The 21016-nt window shown below is 55.1% G+C and overlaps 1 protein-coding gene across 2 annotated transcripts in view; it reads left to right on the forward strand.

Moving 5' to 3' along the window:
• SLIT1 (slit guidance ligand 1) overlaps nucleotides 1-21016 on the forward strand; it is a 185701-nt gene that overhangs the window by 104316 nt on the left and 60369 nt on the right. For both annotated transcript variants that reach the window (XM_082423631.1, XM_082423632.1), the window contains exons 5-13: nucleotides 10603-10674; nucleotides 12115-12186; nucleotides 12804-12875; nucleotides 13425-13588; nucleotides 15954-16101; nucleotides 16705-16776; nucleotides 17293-17364; nucleotides 19647-19718; nucleotides 20441-20584. In XM_082423631.1, the coding sequence (XP_082279757.1) occupies nucleotides 10603-10674; nucleotides 12115-12186; nucleotides 12804-12875; nucleotides 13425-13588; nucleotides 15954-16101; nucleotides 16705-16776; nucleotides 17293-17364; nucleotides 19647-19718; nucleotides 20441-20584 (888 nt within the window). The remainder of the gene's footprint in view (nucleotides 1-10602; nucleotides 10675-12114; nucleotides 12187-12803; nucleotides 12876-13424; nucleotides 13589-15953; nucleotides 16102-16704; nucleotides 16777-17292; nucleotides 17365-19646; nucleotides 19719-20440; nucleotides 20585-21016) is intronic.

A 21016-nucleotide genomic window follows, 5' to 3' on the forward strand; every position in this document is an offset into this window, starting at 1 on the left:
TTGGTTGCGGTGCATGAGCTTCTCATTGCAGTGGCTTCTCTTGTTGCGGAACACGGGCTCTAGGTGCACAGGCTCAGTAGTTGTGGCACACGGGCTTAGTTGCTCCGCGGCATGTGGGATCTTCCCAGACCAGGGATCGAACCTGTGTCCCCTGCATTGGCAGGTGGATTCTTAACCACTGCGCCACGAGGGAAGTCCCCCATGCTTGGTTTTAGAACCAGGAAAGGCCATGCCTCTCCCCCAAGCTTGTTTTCATCTGTAGACTTAGTGAATTGTATGCACAGCAGTCTCCACATCCTCCTAGGCTGGGAGAAGCCCAGGCCCATATGTAGCAGATGCAAAGGTTTTGTAGGGTGTACTTCTCCCTCTTGTTTGATATGTCTACTCATTTTTGTCTTTTTTTTTTTTTTAACTCTTCCTCTGGTTCCTATTATCTTACTCCATTTTATAATGTATCCCTAAAACTGCCTTAATTCCTTCCTGAAACAAGGCAAAGAAGGAATCCAGACCAGCTCTGAAGGCTCTTCTGTTGGCCCAGGCCCCACGCCTGCCCTGCGGGGCCCCAAGGTCCTCGCTCCTCCAGCGTCAGCGTCTCAGCCCATCCCACTGGACCCTGAGGTCTCATCCTGGAGCAGGGCACTGTACCTGCTCTTCAGGGAGATGTGGAAGCAGACATGAACTGCTGCAACGGAGACAGATGCCGTCCTACCCTGGGATACAGCATCTCACCCGGCACAGTCAGAATGCCCACGTGCCCACAGGGCCTGCTTTCCCGCCTCCTGGCCTGTCTGATGTTGATTCCCGGTCCTTCATCACTTCGGGGTGGGCACTGTTTCTGCCACGCTGCCCTCTGTGCAGTGTCCTCTCAGCCCGGGGATTTCCCCACCGCTTAGCATTGTGAGCCCCAATTCTTTGGGTGTTGGTCACCTCAAAGATTTTTTCCACCTTTGTCTCCTCTGGGGAGGATCAGGGAGGCAGGACATTAGCATTTGTTGAATGCCTACAAAGCACCACGCGCTGGAATCAGTGCTTTATATGTTGTTTTTAAAAACTTTCCATTGAAGTATAACATATATTCAGGAAAGTGCAAATTTCTGTACATGTGTTATGTTTTTTCGTACATATAACTCGCTGAATTTTCACAAAGTGAACACACCCATATAAACAGCAAGAGATCAAGAAGGAAAACATCACGGGCACCCAGAAGCCTCTTGTACCTCCTTCCACTCATAAATCCCTCACACCAGTAACCACGATCCTGATTCCTAACAGCATAGCTTCGTTTTGCCTATTTTTGTGCTTTATTTAAATGGCACATGTGGTATCTAATCCTCACTATATAACTCAGCAAGAGGGAGCTGTGGGGAACTCTCCTTTACACGTGAGCAACCAGATTCAGAGAGGTTGAGTAACTTCCCAAGGTCACACAGGCAGTAAATGGTGGAGCTTGGAATCAAACCCAGGGTTGTCTGGCTCGAAAACTCATGTTCTTTCCTCTATATCTTGATTCTTTCTCCTGCTGAAGCCCCCTGCCCCTTCCCCACTGTGTGCCTGGGCTGGGAATCTCTGAAGTTATTGGTCCTAACAACTCAAATGTTTCTGGGACAAGAGCCTTGTCTCCCCCAGTGCATCCCTGCTCAGGACTCAGCAGAATGCCTGGGGCTTCTTGGGGGCTCAGTGCATGGTGGTTGATTACAGGGAAGGCCTTGCCCGGCACTCAATTAAGAGGGGATTGCATTCCCCCGCCTCCTTCATTTGCCCGATTGCCGTTATTGTGTTCTTGCCATGTTGTCTGGGACCTGTGCCTTCTGGTCTGTTTCCTGTTTGTCCTTGAGCCACTCACTCCTGAATGGGACTCCAGCCTCCGAGCAGCTTTCCTTGGCAGGGCTCTGTGGTTGCTTTGTGGGGTGCGTACCTCTCCTCTGATATCTCTATTGTGGGAAATGATTGCAGTGACGCTCGGTAGCTGCATGACAAACAGCCCAGTTCACGGAAATGTTACCCAGGCTGGTTTTATGGCGCCGCGATCCAGGGCTGCTTAATGTCTCTTCCTAATGAGGTTTCTGCAACATTAACTCCGTGGGTCTAGAGGGAGGGGGGCTGGCCACAAGAGGGTGTGTGGCTTCGGGGTGGTGTGGTGGACAGGAGAGGAAGGGCATCTCTGCTGCTGACGGTGCCTGGCATGCACTGATAGCTCGGAGCAGCCCATTTTTCCTGCAAAGCTCCAACCCCACCATCTATGGTGCGAGCCTCCAAAATTACCTACGGGAGTTTGGACATCAGGAGCTCCTTGGGAAAATATTGGGTGTTTAACACTTTTTAAAATCTCAAGGCCTCACAGAGCATGCGTGAGCTTTAATTCCATGAATATCGTAACCACCTTAGGAGGAGAGGGGTGGAGAAGGAGAGGGGTCAGAGCTGGACCACCCAGCAATTAGTAGGGATGGTTTGAAGCCTTGGCGGCAACACAATTGTCACCTACTGTGTGCCAGACAGTCTTCAGGATACATTCACATACCTTTGTTTACCCCTCTTATAAGCTTATGTTACAGATGAGGAAACTGAGGTGCAAAGAGGCAGCCAGTTGATTCTGAGCTTGCCTTTGAACCCAGGTCTCCCGACTCCCCTCCCAGACCAGCTACTGCCCGGCCAGCGCCGCACCCTCCCCTCACTGAGGCTCCTTTGGGGGACACAGGCTTATCTGACGGCCCCAGCCGTTTATTCTAGCTGGCCTGACTCTGGCCCTCGGGAGGAGAGGAGAGGGGATCGGGGAGCACAAAGATTAACAAGGGGAACTGGCTACTTAGTGCAGCCTTAGGAGAAGACAGGGGCAGCTCCCAGGTGGGGTGCCGGTGTCTTTCCTTTGTTTTGACAACAGCAGGGCAGCAGGGCCCAAGATCAAAGGAAACTAGGCTGTGGATGGTGGGACCAGTTCCCCCTTCACCCCACCACCAGCCTGTCCTTTGATACTACTCCCTGGTCTCTTCTGCACTCTCCCCCTTACCCCGACCCAAACTTGACTTCTGGAGTTGGTGAAACAAACTCATCCACACTGAGAATCAGCCCCTGATCAGCTTTCAGTCTGCTCTCCTGGGAGCACCTGAGACTTACGAATGACAAAGTCCCAGTCCCTACCTTGAGGTTGGAGCCCAGGCAGAAAGGGTTCAGGTCCTTATCACCAAATGTCTCTCAAGAACCCGCCTTGAAGGTCACTTGGAGACAGGTGCACGCACATGCCACATACCCACGGAGGGTAGATCTGGGGCCCCTGAATATTGTCTCTGGGCTGGGGAGCCTGGGCGGGGAGGGGTAATTGCAGAACTAATTTCCCTCCTGGGTGGGAAGGGTAGGATTTGAGGGGAGGCTTGAAGGATAGGCAGAGACAAAGGAGGGATGGTCCTGCCAGAGCCCAGGAGCACCTTAGATGCGGGTGTGCACCCGGCATCCCAGCCTTGGGGTGCATCCTGCAGCAGGGATCTGGGGTACAGAGCAGCCCCCTGGGGCTCTGTCTCCCAGCCCCTGGCCTGGGGCCCTGAGCTGGAGCAGTGGTTCCTGTTGGCGTGGAGGAGATGAGTGCCTCTCAGGCAGCGTCCCCCTGCCCCAACCCCAGCAGGAATGTAGGGAGGGCGGTGGTACTAATGTCGTGGCTGTCACTGCCCTGCCTCTGGTGAGCACCTCCTCTGTTCCCCATGAAGGTGGGCAGTGGCATGCCACAGGTGACAGGTCAGAGGCTGCTCTTCCCTCTCTCCACCCAGTGGGGGTGTCTGTGTCCAAGTCTCCTCCCATCCCGCCCCCTAAGGAGTGGGAGTTGTCTCCTCTGCCCCTGGCTTTGAACAGCTGGCGGGTACAGGGGCTGCAACCCCTTTGCTTTAGCCCTAGCTGGGGACAGGAAGAGTTTTAAGCTTCCCCCTGTCAGATGCAGCACTTTTCTTTTTTCAAATTTATTTATTTATTTATTTTACTGCGTGTGGGCTTTTCTCTAGTTGCGGCGAGTGGGGGCTACTGTTCGTTGCGGTGCGTGGGCTTCTCATTGCGGTGGCTTCTCTTGTTGCAGAGCACGGGCTCTAGGCACGTGGGCTCAGTAGTTGTGGCTCGCGGGCTCTAGAGCGCAGGCTCAGTAGTTGTGGTGCACGGGCTTAGTTGCTCCGGGGCATGTGGGATCTTCCCGGACCAGGGCTCGAACCCGTGTCCCCTGCATTGGCAGGCGGTTTCTTAACCACTGCGCCACCGGGGAAGTCCCAGCACTTTTCAAACTTTAATATACATATGAATCACCTGGGGGGATCTTACTAAAATGCAGATTCTGATTCAGTAGGCGGGGCTGGAAAGTTCATATTTCTAAAACTCCCAGGTGGCTCCGCTGCTGCTGGTTCAGGTGCCAGAGACGTGGGTGCTGAGTCACCAGCTGAGGGTCCTTGGGCGGCACTTAGCAGCCGCAGCAGCAGCATGAGGGAGGCTGCCCTGAGCTGGGCCCACCCGTGTGTGATTTAATCCTCCCGACCTCACTGGGAGGTAGTGCTGTTGGAAGGGGAGACCCAGGGGCTGGGAACTAACCGCCGGTCGTGCCCGAGATCACACAGCGGGCTGGTGGCAGAGCCAGCCTCCAGCCTCATCCCCCTGATTCCAAGACCTGGCTTTTTCAACACTGAGCCTCCCTGGCCCCCCCGCCCCGAGGCCCATAAAGACAATTAGCAGTGGCAGCTGACTCTGCCAGCCCCGGCCAAGAGCACCACGCACAGCCTCAGTTAAGCCCCATGACCCCACGGTCATTCCCACTTTACTGAGGAGGAGACTGAGGCTCAAGGCGTTAGGAAACTGCCCTGAGGTCCCTCGGTGGGAGGTACGTGGCCGGCTTCAAGGCCCAAGGCCCAAGTCCTTAATCCGCTAAGGGAGCCCTGGGCGAGGTGGCCTGGAACAGTCGGGCTGCCCTGGTTTCCTCCAGCCCCATACTGGGCGAGCGCAGGGTAACCAGTCGGGCGAGGGCACAGGCCGGGTTGCCCAGAGCCTCCGTGTGGCTCGAAAGGCAGACAGAGCAGGCCCCCAGCTCTGCAGTGGGGCCGGCAGGGAGGGGCAGGAGCCCGTGCTGAGTCTGGCTTTGGCTGGTGCCCAGCATCCCCGGCTGGACACGCCCCCTGTGCTGATCCCCTCAGGCCGGTCTGCCAGCAGGACCCAATCTGGTTAGAGCGTGAAGGGGGATTAGCAGAGAGAACATGGGGTCCCGACCTCGGCTTTCTAGCCCCTGCCTCTCCGAGCCCTGGCAGAGGCTGGAGGGATTGGCAGTGTGCAGGAGGAGGGGCGGTGCTCCTGGGGTGGTGCCCAAGCCAGGCTGTGGGCTTGCTACCCCCTTCCCTTCAGCGAAGGGGGACCCAGCTGGGGTCATTGGGGTGTCCCAGACTCCGGGGGTGGAGGTAGCGGCAGCAGCTCGCATCTCAGGGCCCTTGATCTTGGGTGGTGGGATTCAGTCAGGGGGATCTTTGCCTGCAGCACCCTTACCTCGAGCCCCCCGGGTGGACCCCAGGGGCTCCAGCTCCCTGTCCTCCTGTGGGTCCTAGGAGAGTCACTTACCTTCCTCAGAGGCTCCCCCACCTCTCTGCTCATGCTGCTGGGACCACCTCAGAGCCATGGAGGGTAATTATTGAAGTTCCATAAGGATGGGTGAAGGGAAGGGCAGGGTCGATTATAACACCGTTGGCAACAAGTGCTCCTTCCCCCTTCAGAGCCCTCACTTGTTGGGTGAGTGTTAGGCAGAGCAAGTACAACCATACCCAGTGCACGGGGAAGAGGTCTGGTCTCACGAAGTTCACACAGAACCAGCCATCCTGCCCCAAGCCCCTGCTCTTCCCTCTCAGTCACATGGCCTGTCCTAACTCCTTGCTTTAATCAGGAAAATGCAGAGGGATTGGAGCAAGAGAATCATGGAAGGATCCACTTTAGTTCAGTTCAGCTAAAAATTAACTGAGCCTCTGCAACGCACCAGGTGTCCAGGGACTGTCTGGAGGCAGAGATGGATGTTAACCAAAAATCAGTATTTTATTACATCCAGTACACAAATATTTCATTATAAACCTGGATTAGTGCTGAGAAGAGAAAGCGTCGGGGCCCTGGGAACCTGCAGCAGAGGGAGCCGTCAGAGGAGGTGTCTGTAGACTGAGATGTGAGCATGAATAGGAGTTACCATTCCTCCTCAAGAGTGAAGGAAGAATAGTCTCGGCAGAGGGAACGGAAGTGCAGAGGTCCTGTGGCAGGAGGGATTCGAGGCAATGAAGGAACGGCAGCACATGTGGAGTCATGGGCAGGGGTGAGAGCACCCAGTGCCTATCACATCAGAGCCTGCAAGGTAGGTACCACTTCTCACCCCCATTTTGCAGATGAGAAAACTGAGTCCAGAGAGGTTAGTGACTCACCCAAGACCACATGATTTAAGTGGGTGAGACAGGGCTCGTTGAACCCAAGTCTCCAGGGTGACACTGAGCTGTGGGCGTTCTCCTCTATGCCCTGGCCTCTCAGTGTGTGCTTCCTGGACTAGCAGCATCTGTATCCCCTGGGAGCTTGTCAGAAATCTAGGACCTTATCCTTTCTCGTAGAATCTGTCCCCAGCCGGTCCCTTGTCTGGTTGCTGCATCCCTGCTCTCGAATCTGCTTCTCGCTGTCCTGCCTGAGGCGTCCTTCTGAGCTGCTGTCCGCCCTGTGGCTCTGTGCCCTGTGCTTCCCCCTGGCCAGGATCGGGCCACCAGCTGCTCCGGGTTTTGGTTTGTCCTTCCAGCTCCAGAGCCCTCCCTCTTCCAGGATGGCCTCTCTCAGTGTATCTCATTCTGCCCTGACACACCCCAGGCCACGCACCTCACTTCAGGGTCTCTGACAAGGTCACCGAGGGAGAAGAATAGGGCAACATCGATCAAGTTTCAGAGAGAAAAAGGAGGCTCAGGGCCTGGGAAAATATGATGAGAAAAGTTGTAGGTGGTACATTTGAAGTTTGCATGCCAACCTGGTGAAAATGGATATGAGAAACTTTATTTCAAAGAGGTTTGGGAAAGACAAGACAGTTGTTGACCAGGTAGGGGATCAACGGGGCAAAAAAAAGAATAGCTTTGTTTGGGTTTGCCAAATGGCTGAGCAAGCACCCAAGTCCGGGGAAGGCTTTTGGCGCCCCCTAGTGAGATAACTGGAAACAACAGTCAGAACCTTAGCAAAGGGATAGGCGGACTGTGCTTAATGAAGGTGGGACAAAAGCCTGCATTTCTTTTTTTCTTTTTTTTTTTCTTAAGAGTTTTATTTTTTATTTTTTTAAAAGATTTTTTAAAATGTGGACCATTTTTAAAGTCTTTATTGAATTTGTTACAATACTGCTTCTGTTTTATGTTTTGGTTTTTTGGCCCCGAGTCATGTAGGATCTTAGCCCCCACCCGACCAGGGATCGAACCTGCACCCGCTGCATTTGAAGGCAAAGTCTTAACCATTGGACCACCAAAGAAGTCCCCAGCATTTCTTAAATATTGCCAAATGGAGATACTAGAACAGAAGCGTAAATATTTACATGAACTCTCTTAATCTTCTTCAAAGCCCTGCGTGGTAGATATTTTAATCCCCATATTACAAATAGGGAAATTGAAGCTCTCAGGCGTGTAACTTCTGCTGTAAATGGCAGAAGCAGGAACTGAACTTCGATCCTTCCGTTGCAGAGTTCGGGCTCTCTCCACCGCCCTCTCTGCTGTCAGCACTCTGCATTTTCCTCCGCCTTCCAAGGCTCACCTGTTTCCCTCTGGTCTAGAGGCTGACCTCTTTAAGGTCTCAAATTCAGTTTCCTGTACTCATTTTAACAGTGTGAGCACCAGCTCACTACTGTGGCCTGGCCCTGGTGGATCCACACCCACCCCTGGACCCTCACGTCAATAATTGGCACTTGGTGTCCACTGGGGGCAGCGTCTTTTCTCTATAAGTTTTGGTGCCCCAGAGCCATGTCTAAAAGGCCATCAGATCACACCCCTCTCTGGTCTAACCTGTCGCCTTCTCTGGTCTGCAAGGCTTTTTCCTGCCAACACTCTCTTCCCAGCACCTCCTGCTCTCAGCTACTCCTGGATCATGCCAGGCTCGATGCCTCCTGCCTTTGACAGACCGTTCCTGCCCCTTCCTTCCCCACTTAGCTCCTGGTGTGCATCCTCATAGAATTGCTCTGCCTGAATCATACTTTGATGTGATGTTATTATAAGAAACAGACACTTGAAACCCATTTATTGTAAGGATCTAGCGTTATTGATTAGGACACACAGTCATTTTTCATAAAGACCCCTGGAGAAATTCTCGTCTCATCTTAGTGCCCAAAACAGCTCTACTCCCGAGAAACTGGTTCTTTTGAATTTATACATATATCGGGGATGCAGTTAACTGACCAGTTTTCCCTTTTCACATCAGCTCTCAGAAAGCTTAGGACCTACCCCCTGTCCCGACCAGGCAGCTGTGTGGATCACGTGGTGCTGCACGCTTGGTGTCCGATATTGATTTGTCTTTTCTTTGCCCTACTTTTTACTCCTGCTCTCTTGCTGTTTTATAAATCCCTGTAAGTCACCTTAAAGCCTTTCTGGAACAAGGTTGGCCTAAATCAATAAACTAGTCGATACAAAGGAGAAACCTTCCTTGCAGGATTGTAGTGAGGATTAAACGGAATAATGGTTGTGAGTTGTCAGCCCAGAGTTTCCTCCCAGGCTTGGCTGAAGGGCGAACTGCTAGCTAGGGCTGAGATGAGGGTGCTGCCAGAGGTCCCCACTCCTGGGCACCCTCCATCCTTCTGAAACCTGGGAGGCCGGGGGGAGAGGGGGGAGAAGCTGCTGTCAAATTAAGGGACAGACACAGGCCGGTTATAGTGAAGCCAGACACAGCGGGAATGTAGTTTTGGAGGAGAGAGAGGAGAGGCTGTGTCACAGGCTTGAGACGCTTTCCTTCAAGGAGAGACCGAGCAGGGAACAGGGGGTGTGATGGTGACAAAGCCCCTTTGGACCACAGGTGCTTGGGGCTGGTTAGCTGGGGGACAGGAGGGGTGGCGGTTTGGAGGGGAGGGAGCTCACAGAGGTTGGCTGACACTCTGTGCAGGGGGCAGGGTTTTGGGGGGTTTGCGGGGCAGGCCTTGCAAGGCTTCTATTCCCCCACTTTGCACACAAGGAAACTGGGGCTCAGGAGGGAAAGGCTGAGCCACAGATGCACAGCCAGGAGGTGGGGAACCGGGATTCGAACCTGCCTTTCTGAAGTCAGGGCCCCATGCGCTCTGCTGCGATGCTTCTGTTTTGTTGTCTCAGCAGAAAAACCCAGGCAGAGGGGAGCGGTTCCCGCAGCTCAGGGGACAGTGCGCTGAGTGGCCCTGTGGGCTGTGTTCTCAGGTTTGAGGTGAACCCTGAGGCCTGTGGGGTGAATGGTTGAAAAGATGGAGATGGTCAAAGCCCCATGGGCCTGGCCCAGGAGGAGGGTCCGGGGTCTGAAGAACTGTCCGTCCCACGTGGGGACAGGCAACCCTGGCCGTCTGAGGTCGCAGTTCCTCCTGGGGCTGCTGTGCGAGGGGAGGCTCTGGAACCTGACTGCCAGTTTCAGATTCTGGAGCCGCCACCCGCCAGTGTTGCCTCAAAAAAGCTGTGGAACTTCTCTGAGCCTCCCTCTCGTCCTTTGTGAAAGGGAGACGGCAACAGTATTTGTCCCATGGTTAGTGCGAGGCTCAGGCGCACTTGTGACGTGCTGGACGGTGCAGGCGTTGGGGGGGCGGTTGTTATCAGCACGGTGGGAAGCAAAGGGGCGTTTGTAAAAGTCTGCAGTGAGGATTGAGGGAGGGAGGAGAGGCAGCTGGACAGGTGCCTGAGGCCCAATCCTGCTGGGGAGCAGAAGCTGAGTTGCTGAGTCCCTGCAACGCCTTCTCCCTCACTTCAGGACATTAATAATGGGGAGGTGATGGAGTCCTCCGAGGTCCCTGCCCTCCAAGCCCCAGGGCAGGGATGCAGCATGGCAGTCCCTAGGCCAGCGTGCTCAGACCCCTGTGTGGATCCAGGCTCAGTGGCTGCCCTGCTCCCTGCAGTCCCCGAGACCACGGGATCTGGAGTTCACAACCTGGGTGGGCCGCCTACTGGCTGGGTTATCTGGGGTCCAGCTGTGCCTTCTTCTGAAGCCCCCATTCCTGATCAGTAAAACAGATCAGGAACGGTAGGTAGACTCGCCATAGGTCTCAGGGCAGCTGTGGGCCCCGTCGAGAAGCTCCTTCTTTGCTTGCTCCTTTGCAGCCCTGGACGATGCCTTGGGGGCTGAGCTGACCCCGGTGGGTCTGGTGGGCAGGCTTGGGGGCTGGCAGAGCTGATCCCTGCTGCCCCAGGCTGCACCCTCCAGCTGCAACCCCTCTGCCCAGAGAAGGGGAGGTGGCTGGGGACCGAGTTCCAGCTCATTTATTCACTCATTCATTCATTCGACAAATGTTCACCCAGTGATCTTTGCATGCCAAGCACTGTCCCAGGTGCTGGGATACAGCTGTGTCTGGTCTGGGCACTGTCTGGCCTGCTTGACCTCCCTGACTCATCAGGGCACTCTGGAGAAACCTTTTCTGACAGTGTTCTCCCTCTGGCTTTGTCCTCGCAGGGACCTGAGTGAGAACACCATCCAAGCCATCCCAAGAAAGGCTTTTCGTGGAGCCACAGACCTCAAAAATTTGTGAGTATGGGCCTGGGAGGGAGAGGGGCTTGGGGACTGTCGGGCCACCCCTGTCAGCATCTTTATGGGTCTCCCCAAGCCCTGTGGTCCAGGCAGCCAAGGAGCTGGTCTGGGCTCTGAGATGGCTCGTGCCAGCATGGTCTTCTGGAACAGTCTGGGGCTGGAGGAAACAGGCATCCTTTGGGGGCCAGGTTGAAGGGAGTGTCATGAACTGTGGGGTGTTGGGTGATGTTCTTGTTCCATTGCAATGGACAGTCTCTGTGCCCTTGCCCTCCAGTGGGTGGGGAGAGCTGGGTCTGAATGTTTTCTTGCAGGTCCATATTGTATAAGTTGCTGCAAGTCAGTTAACTTCACTGAGCCTCTATATATTGTTTTGCAAAATGGGGACATCATATTTATCTCACAAGCTTGCTCTGAGGCTTAAATGAGATACGGAAATAAATACACTTTGTTGAATGCTATTTTTTAAAATTTATTTATTTTATTTTATTTTTGGCTGCGTTGGGTCTTCGTTACTGCGCGCGGGCTTTTCTCTAGTTGCGGTGAGCAGGGGCTACTCTTCGTTGGCGGTGCGCGGGCCTCTCTCTGCGGTGGCTTCTCTTGTTGCGGAACACAGGCTCTAGGCGCACAGGCTTCAGTAGTTGTGGCACGCGGGCTCAGTAGTTGTGGCTCACGGGCTCTAGAGCGCAGGCTTAGTAGTCGTGGCGCACGGGCTTCGTTGCTCCGCAGCATGTGGGATCTTCCCAGACCAGGGCTTGAACCCGTGTCCCCTGCATTGGCAGGCGGACTCTTAACCACTGCGCCACCAGGGAAGCCGAATGCTCTTTAAATATAATGGTTTATTTCTATTACTCAGATTTATTCTGGTCCAGGCTTACACTCCACCCCACCCCAGGTCTGACTGCCATAGTGATGGCAAATGCCTGGCATGCTTGTCACTCCCTGACCCTCGTGCCTGTAGTAGACATTGGTAATTGATCACCGCATTCTTTCCCAAGGAGCCCAATCACAGCTTCAGTTTATTCTGGAAGCAGCGGTCCAGGTAGCCACTGTGAGTCGGTCTCACTTGGCACTCAGGCTGAAATCTGTTTGCCGGCTGTGGCTGCCATGGCTCCTGTGACAGACTCTGATTTTACGGCCACCAGCAAGCACCCTCTAGGTGGTCTCCGAAGTGGGGGCGGTGCCTGCTCCCCAGGAAATATGCAAGGTTGGGGAGAGGAGTATAATATAACTTATTTATACTTACTGTTTTAACTAAAAATAGGAAAGAATTTAAGCTTTTATTAACATTTACTATTTGGATCAACACATATGTACTGGACAAATGATTGGGGTCAGGGCTTTTTTTTTTTAAACTAATGGAGTGGTTGATCAAAATGTCTGGACATCCCCGCTGTAGGCAACGTGCCATCCTCTCTGTAACCTTCCTTTGCTTCACAGACAGCTGGACAAGAACCAGATCAGCTGCATTGAGGAAGGAGCTTTCCGGGCTCTGCGGGGGCTGGAAGTGCTGTAAGTAAAACACAGGAAGGGAAATGGAGGCAGGAGAGCTGGCCATCACGGGCGCTGAGGCCCAGGCAGCTGGCGTTCGGGCTGGGAAGCCCCACAGGAGGCGGGAGGCCTGGGAGGTGGGTGCCAGGCCCAGGGCAGAGGCCGTGCTCTCTGCTCTCCTAGACTTGTCGCTAAGGACGGAAGGACGTGTACTCCTGGGGTCATGGCTGTGGCAGTGTGACCCAGGCTTAAACTGCTCATGATGAAGCCCAGGGCGAGTGGCCGTGTCTCTCTGGAGTTTCTAACACACAAGGCTGCAGTGCCTCGCCTTTCTCCCTCTGTCTGTCCAAACCCCACGCTTTCTTCCAGGCCAGCCCGAGCCTGCACCCATCCTCACCTTCTATGGACCACCCCCTCCCCTGTCCTACCAGCCTGGGGGGTCTGTGGTGCAGCTGCCTCTTCATCACAGCTCAGGGCTTTCCCTGAGGGTGGCTCTCCGGCGTAGCCCCCGGGTCCAGCGCAGGCTGGTCACCTCGAGGGTGGACTCGAGCCGCAGTGTGAGGGAGAAGCTGTGCCCCTCCTTCCCGCGCAGCTTGCGGCTGGGCGGACGCTCAGTGACTCTGGCTTCCCTCGTTCAGGACCCTGAATAACAACAGCATCACCACCATCCCCGTGTCCAGCTTCAACCACATGCCCAGGCTGCGGACCTTGTGAGTCAGCCCGGGCTGGCCGCGAGCACAGTGCCGGGCAGGGGAGGTGCCGGGGCGGAGGGGAAGGAGCTCGGCCTCCTCTGCACCCCCGCAGGCCACCTCAGGGCGGGGGCTGAGTGGAGTTGGGGGAGGGGGAGGTGATCTACAACGGAAGGACGTTGAATGTCATTTATAGTTGATGTTTTCCTGGGACAACAAATGATTTGTTTTTGTGTTTGAAGATGAGTTAAGTGATTTGGGCAGTGGGTCTGCGTGAGCTCGGTGAGGTGCATCTTCATTGGGCACACTCCAGCCAAAGGGGTGCCCCCTCTCACCCGCCGAGCCCACTGGGAGGGAAGGGGCAGCTGCTGGGAAGTTTCCCGCTGCTGCAGGTAATCCCCAAGTCGGGGCTGAGCTGCGCAGCTGACTGCGTGTAGGCCGTGCCTGGACTGAGTGGAGCGCCAGGGGCTCGGCCCCCTGCCCTGTGGGCGAAGGGGCTCCCGCTGTGCGGCCAGGGGCTGGGGGCCCAGGTAGGTCGTGAGCCACCCTGACCCCTCCCTCCCCCCGCAGCCGCCTGCACTCCAACCACCTGTTCTGCGACTGCCACCTGGCCTGGCTCTCCCAGTGGCTGAGGCAGCGGCCAACCATCGGGCTCTTCACGCAGTGCTCGGGCCCTGCCAGCCTGCGCGGCCTCAACGTGGCCGAGGTCCAGAAGAGTGAGTTCAGCTGCTCAGGTGGGTGCAGGCCCTGCTGGGGCTCCCGGCTGCCCTTCGCTTGCCCCCTGCCCCACCTCCCGTTCCCTCCCACTAACCTCCTGTCACCACGCATTAACATCTGGCCCACCCGTGACCTCCTGTCCTCATCCATGGATGGGATGAGGGCATCTCAGCATCTCCTGCCCTCACCCGTGTTCTCTCCTGTCCCTACTCATTGTGTCCTGTCCTCACTGTTCTCCTCCTCCTTCCCCATCCGTGGTCTCATCCATCACCTGTGTCTCCACATCACCTCTTGCCTCCACTGCACTTCCCCTCCTGTCTCCTACCCATCACTTCTTTCCTGTCCCCTACCCATTGTCCCCTTCCATCCCATCCCTTCTACCCAACGTCTCCCTTTTGCTCCTTTGCTTCTACCCGGTGCTCCTGCCCCTCACCTCCCACCCCTCACTCCACCCACTCCTTGCCCCCTCCTGTTACCACCTCTCCCATCCCCCATTGTCTCACCCCTGCTATCTTGAAAAGTCATTAAATTGGGCCTTCTAGCCTTGGTTCGAAGTGAAATGGACTCCGGAGTCCGTACCTCCATCTTCCACCTGGGGTCCTGTGAGAGCCTCCTGCCTGGCCAGCCCACTTCCTTTCTGGCCCCTCCAATCTCCATACTGCAGCCAGAAAGACCTAAAGAGACCCACAGCTTCGGGCTGGTCACTGTAGCTTTGTCCTTACCTGGCCTTTCAGTGCTCCTAGGAGAGTCCAAACCGCCCTCCAGCTCTGCGAGGCTGGACGAGGTCACCTCTGCCTCCTCTGCCTGGTGGCTTCCTCACGGTTGCGTCTCAGTCGTGCCTGCCTCTGCCCCTCCCGGGAGCGGGTGCCTCCCACCCTGGCCTCCTGGCAGGCTGTGTCCCTGCTGGTTACATCCTCCCCGCCTTGCTGCCCCCTCCTCCTCCTCAACCTGCAGGGCCCAGGGAGCCTCCCCTGGCCCCAGAGGGAGTCCCGCATAGACTGATTGCAAAGTCCATGAAAGCATGGGTACCTGTGCTGTGTTCTCTGGCCATTTCTTAGTACTTTGCTCACACTTGACACAGAGAGATAGATGCTCAAGGAATGTTTGCTGAGTGAATGACAGGCTCACAGATCCGTGACAGAGGATTAGGGGCTGCCCATTCCTCCCAAGCCTGTGGATCTGAGCCCGCCAGCCACACAGAGCTCGGCCTCCTCCCCTCAGGGTGAGGCTCGGGGGTGGGGTGGGGTGGCTGTCCCCTCCTCCTCAGCACCGGCAGCCCCCGAGACTGCGCTCGAACACCGCTGTGCTCAGGGCTGCGGTGTGTGTGAGACGTGATTCTGCAGCTCCACTGCTAGGTATGTGCACATGTTCTGCCAAGCACACGTCCAGGAACATCCAAGCAGCGTTTTTCATAATATCCCAGACTTGGAGATTGCCCAGATGTCCACCAACAGGAGATTGGATTAGCCAATGATGGCATATCCATACAATAGACTATGAGTCAGCAATAAAAAAGAACAAACTACACAACAACATGGGTAAATCTCGGAGATTTTACGTTGAGTGAAAGAAGCCAGATGCAAGAGAGCCTTCTGTCTGGTTTCCTTTATGTGAAGTCCACAAACAAGCAGAGCAAATCTTTGATGATAGATCTCAGAATAGCGGCTAGCTCAGGGAAGGAGCATGAGGGAACCTTCCTGGGTGATGGAAATATTCCATGTCGAGGGGGTGGTTCTGTGGCGGTACCCACATGTGGAAATTCAGCCAGCTATACACTTACGATGGTGCACTTGGCATAACCGATGATACCTCGGTTTTAAAAAGTGTGGGTCCTTACATCAGACACTGGGCTTCACCCTGATCTCACCACCTATGTGGTGAGATTCCATGTGCTATTAATTAATGTTGAGGATGTGTGAATTCCATGTGCTAGTTAATTAATGTTGAGGACTCAGTTTTCTCACCTGTGAAGTGGCCACAATGATTTCATGCTCTTTGCAGTAGGATTCAATGAGATTCTGCATGTACAACACTTATTATGGCATGTGGCACAGAGTAAGTGCTCAATTAACATGGTCCTTGTCATACTCAGGCCAGAAGTGTTGAGTGACTTGGATTAGAACCTGGAGCCTCAGAACTGAGGGTAGGATTTCCGAGCGTGCAAATCACATGCTCATGCAGCACAGTTATGTTCAGATTCAAGTTCAGCAAACAAGTACCTGCTATGTACCAGGCACCCGCAGAGTTACATCATGGTCCTTGGTGATCTCCTCTGGTTCATCCTCATCTAGAGAAACACCTTGTCCCCATCCATCAGTCCGTATCTAGGAAGGGAGGTCCTGACCCCGGGCCCCCTGAGGTCACAGCCCACTGTTTCCACAGGCCAGGGGGAGGCAGGGCACGTGCCCTCCTGCACCCTCTCCTCCGGCTCCTGCCCAGCCATGTGCACCTGTAGCAATGGCATCGTGGATTGTCGTGGCAAAGGCCTCACCGCCATCCCCGCCAACCTGCCCGAGACCATGACGGAGATGTAAGTACAGGCAGGGCAGGCGCTGGGATGCACCCCTCAGGCCAGGCCAGGCTGTGGTGGTCCAGTGAAGAGCCAGTGCAGGTGCTACCCCAAGGCTTGCCCTGAGGCCCCTCAGTGCAAACGGAGAAGACATGCTTTGCCTCAGCTGGGCCAGGTTGTCTGCCCAAGGCTGGCAACTCTGGAGGGTTGGAGAGGGGTATCCCTCTGTGGTCCATCTGTCCAGCCCAGCTGGGTGAGTCTGCTAGAATTGGTTTCTTAGGGACTTCCCTGGCGGTCCAGTGGTTAAGACTCCTTGCTTCCACTGCAGGGGGCACGGGTTCAATCCCTGGTCGGGGCGCTAAGATCCTGCAAGCCCCGCGGTGCAGCCAAAAAAAAAAAAAAAAAGAATTGGTTTCTTAGTATAGCATCATTCGTGAGCCCCTTTCAGCCATGGCAGCCTGGGATAATGGAGCTCGAAAACCTGTCCATTTTCTCTGTCTGTGCCAGCCCCCCTACTCCAGATGGAGGGTGGGAGCAGGGGCTGGCAGGCAAAGGGTCTGGTTTGGGCAACGGCAGGGGTGGGGTGACCTGCCCTTGTTCTTCCTCTGTGTTTTCTCTCTGCAGCCGCCTGGAGCTCAATGGGATCAAGTCCATCCCCCCCGGAGCCTTCTCTCCCTACAGAAAGCTTCGGAGGATGTGAGTGCCTCCTGCTGTTTCCTGGGGGTCAGCATGGGGCTAAGCCTGGAGCAGGCAGGCCACAGGCCCGGGGCTGGTCCTGACTCTGCCTGCCGTGGCTGAGCCCTCGGCAAAGCCATCATCTGGCCTTCGTACCAGGCTCATCTGTGACATGGGGATGGCGGTGGTGCGACCTCCTCGAAGGGCTGTCATGTGGCCTAAATAGGATGCTGAGTCCGAGTCTGGCACGTGACCAGAGCTGACCATTTCAGCTTGAGCACCGATAGGAGCAGTTGAGGCTGTGAGGGGTGTGTGTAGGGGAAAGCTGGGGTACCCGCCCGTGCATGACCCTTGGATTGCACAGGGAAATAGTGGCCAGTCGTGGGTTTTTCGGGTAGATAGGGGAGCTGGCCCTTCTCTTTCCTAATTTCAAAGAAACCCTTGCCCTCCTGTGGTATCTGGGAGGTAGGGGGGACAGGCAGGGCTTGCTGGCCACTGAGGGATTCAGCCGCCGTCTCTCCTCTGCTCACCTTGCAGAGACTTGAGCAACAACCAGATCTCGGAGATCGCGCCCGACGCCTTCCAGGGCCTCCGGTCCCTGAACTCGCTGTGAGTAGCAGTGCCAAGGCTCTGTAGTGGTCCAGGGCATCCCCCAAGGAGGCTGGCAGGGCCCAGGGCTCAGGGCCCCTCTGGTGGGCGCTAGAGAAGGAGCACAGCCTCAGTGGGTCTCCCTCTGGCTGCAGTGACCAGGGTGGCTGTACCCAGCTTTCCCTTCCTCTTTGTGGACCCTCTGCAGCTGGGAGGGGGAGGAGGGAGTCAAGGGCTGAGTGCATGGAAAAGCTAGGCAGAGCTGTTGCCCCTGGCAACTGTGATGCTCTCCCTTCTGCGGTGGGGATTTTCCCAGCCTTCTTTGTGGCAGTCATCTGACTCAGCCCAGCCTTCATGTTGGCCCCGCCTCCCCACAGAAGCCCAGCACTCCGTTCTCCTAAGCCTTGCCTGGGTCCTATAACGGCGGCAACCACCAGCTCCAGTTGTGAAATCTGCCACAGCTTATATCTTTTGTCCCAAACGTGCTCTGACCTCAAGTTGTAATGAGTGATTGTGAAGACTGTTTCCTGCCTACCCTGCTCCCCCCACCCTGTCCAGTATTTCCCTTCCCTCAACAGTTTGTTGGGGATCCATCAATCTACAAAACGTTGTGCGGCATTGAAAATTAATCTCGGAAATGTTACTTCATCTCTTTTTCCAAGAACCCTTGCTTGCACTCCCAGGGTCACTAAGCCCCTCACTCTCTGAGGTCCCATGGTACTTTGTCTCCATAGAGAGTGAACTCAGGGTGTCCTATAGTCAGGCTAGCTCCCTGTTGATGGGGGCCATTCATTTGCCTTAGGAATGAGTATTTTCACCTGTCCCTTGGCAGCACTGGACATGGGCTCGGCGTTGATTTGGGACCTAGGAAGTGGAACAGAATGGAACTCCCCCTGGGGCAGTGCAGAGGCTGTTAGCTCAGTGTCTTCTGTGTGCACCCTCTTCTCTTGGAATAGAGTCCAAGGTAGTGCGTGGGGCCGTTGGGAATGGCACCCCTAAAACGGTGCAGTGTGCAACCTACACAGCTGTACACGACAGCCTGGTGATGGGTCACTGTCCTTGGCTGAGCCATCAGATCCTGAAGGTGGCTGCCAAAATGCAGGGTCTTCCTCTGAAAAGTGAGTGAATCTCCTCCTAAGTTGGAACGTGACAGTAGCCCATCTAAGTGGGTTCCAGTTGCTCATGGGTATCTGGTCGCAGCCGCCCCCTCACCATATAGGAACTTTCATGCTGAGGTCATGCAAAAAGTGCACATTGACAGTGTCCACCTTGTCAGGCCCTGACCTGGTCCCCCTGCCTCAATTCCTGCCCCCTGCATTACTCCACACAGCAGATGGAGGGATCTTTCCAGTGGGAGTCTGATGATGTCTCAGAGGCTTCCTGGTGCTGGCTGGGTAAAATCCAAGCTACTGTCCCATTTTTTTCCTCCACTCAAGCCACACTGGAGCTCTCCACATGGGCCAACCGGGATCCTACTTAGCTCCTGCTATGCCGTCCTCCAAGAACGATCTCAGAGATGGCACACTCTGTTTTTACTCAGAATGTTTCCGGGGGTGGCTGGGGGGGCCGCTTGTGAGATTGGAACGTAATACACCCCTCTCCCCAGGCCCCCATGATGCTTTCACCATCTGTCTGAACCCATTTCTGCCTGCCTGTCTTTTTTGAACCTTTGCATTTTTTCTGATTATATATGGAATTCATGCTCCATGTAGAAAACTTTGAAAATTCTAAAGCATAAAACAACCCACTCGCAATCCTGCCACCAGATCTCAGCACAGCTAACACTTTGGTCTGTTTCCTTCTGGTGTTTTGTCTGTGCTGGAAAGACTCGCTTGACGTGCTGGCGCTCATACCGCACGGGCCGTCTGGCATTCCAGTTTTTGCTTGTAATTCCCTGAAAATATGTTAATTTTTCCTGCCCTTGGGATTTTCTTCTCTTTGAACAGTCTCCCTTTGGATCCCCAACCAGGTTAACTTCCCATGAGGTTCCCCGGAAGGGGCCCTCGCAGGCTTCTGTGGGATCCGTGTGTGAGGGCAGAGAGTGAGGGAGGTGTGCTCCCGCGGTGCTGGGCATCATGCTGCCTCTAGCCCATAGGGCACCTTTGTGCAGACTAGGGACCAGCCACCCCTTCCTGTCGCACTTTACTGCCATCTGCTGGCCACTGTTAAAACAAGCCTACACTGCTGGGGCCTGGCGTGTGAAAGGCATAGGGGTGGTACCATTGTGTGGGCAGGATTTGCAGAGCTGTGCCCCGGCCTGCCGGGCTGTCCTCTAACTCTCCTTTCTGCTGCCTTCTCTCCAGGGTCCTCTATGGGAACAAGATCACAGACCTCCCCCGGGGAGTGTTTGGAGGCCTGTTCACCCTACAGCTCCTGTAAGGACCCAAATGCGAGTGACCTTGGGTGGGACCCACGGAGGGGGTGCAGTATTCCTCCGGCCTCTCTTTCGGCCTCTTTGGGGTGTGGGAGGCAAGGACCTTGGGGGATGGCAGGCCTGGCAAGGCTGTGAGAGTCTAGGGGGCTCTGCAGAGGCCAGAGAGGGAAGGAGAGGTGGATGCAGAGCTGATTGCAGGATGCCTGAGCTGAGAGGCTCCTGAGATGCGAGCTGTGTTCCTGCTGAGCTCGGTGTGGTTGGGGGCAGAGTTGTCTTCTGAAGGAGGACACCCAGGCCCAGGTCAGCCTCCTTGAGCCCTGAGTGTTAGGGCAAGGATTCTCTCCCAGAACCCAAGAAGCACAGAAGCCAAATGCTCCCTCTCAGCTCCTGGGAAACCCAGCAGAAGGGGAGAAGGATACCCCCAAATGCCTTTGGGAGGTGACTTGGCCACTGTGCTCTCTGCTGTCCCAGAATCCCATTGGGCACCTCTAGCAGTGCCTTGAAAGAGAGAAACGTGGGGGACTAAATGGTCCCTGTGCACAGAGAAGGCAGCCGGAGCTCCTCTGCGTGGAGTGGACACACAGAGGGCCAGATCCCCTGCACCTGCTTCCGTGGACTCCTCCCTGACATAACGCATGCTTGGTGCCTAGGAAGGTGCCTAGGACATGATGAGTCCAATTCTGTGCCTCTCCCCTCACCACCTGGCCCTGGCTCTGCCCACAGGCTCCTGAATGCCAACAAGATCAACTGCATCCGGCCCAACACCTTCCAGGACCTGCAGAACCTCTCACTGCTCTCCCTGTATGACAACAAGATCCAGAGTCTCGCCAAGGGCACCTTCACCTCCCTGCGGGCCATCCAGACCTTGTGAGTGCCCTCTTGCCCTCCCCCTCCCCCCACCCCAGCAGGTGGACCTAGGGGAGGTAACAGCCTCCAGGTACAGGCAGCGGTCTTGGCCTGTGCCTTTGGCTCACCGGGTATGGCCTCTGGTAGAGGACGGATTCTGAGTTAGACAATCCTGGGTTCAGATTCCAGCTATGCTCCTTACTGGCTGTGTGGCCCTGGGCAAGTTAATTAGCTTCTCTGGGGCTCAGTTTACTCATTCATAAAATGTGGATATCATCTTCTTCATAGGAATGTGGAATTGGGATGCATATTACAATTGATGGCATGTTTAATTGGCAGCGTTTTGTTCTTTCTTGATAATACATAAAATAATAGTGCATCTTGCAGTTGATAATGTCTTAAATGAAATACAGTGACAGCAATGTTGATTATAAATTAAAAATTAAAAGAGCA

This window comes from Balaenoptera physalus (genome assembly GCF_965194825.1).
Source record: "Balaenoptera physalus genome assembly, chromosome: 14".
Taxonomy (NCBI): domain Eukaryota; kingdom Metazoa; phylum Chordata; class Mammalia; order Artiodactyla; family Balaenopteridae; genus Balaenoptera; species Balaenoptera physalus.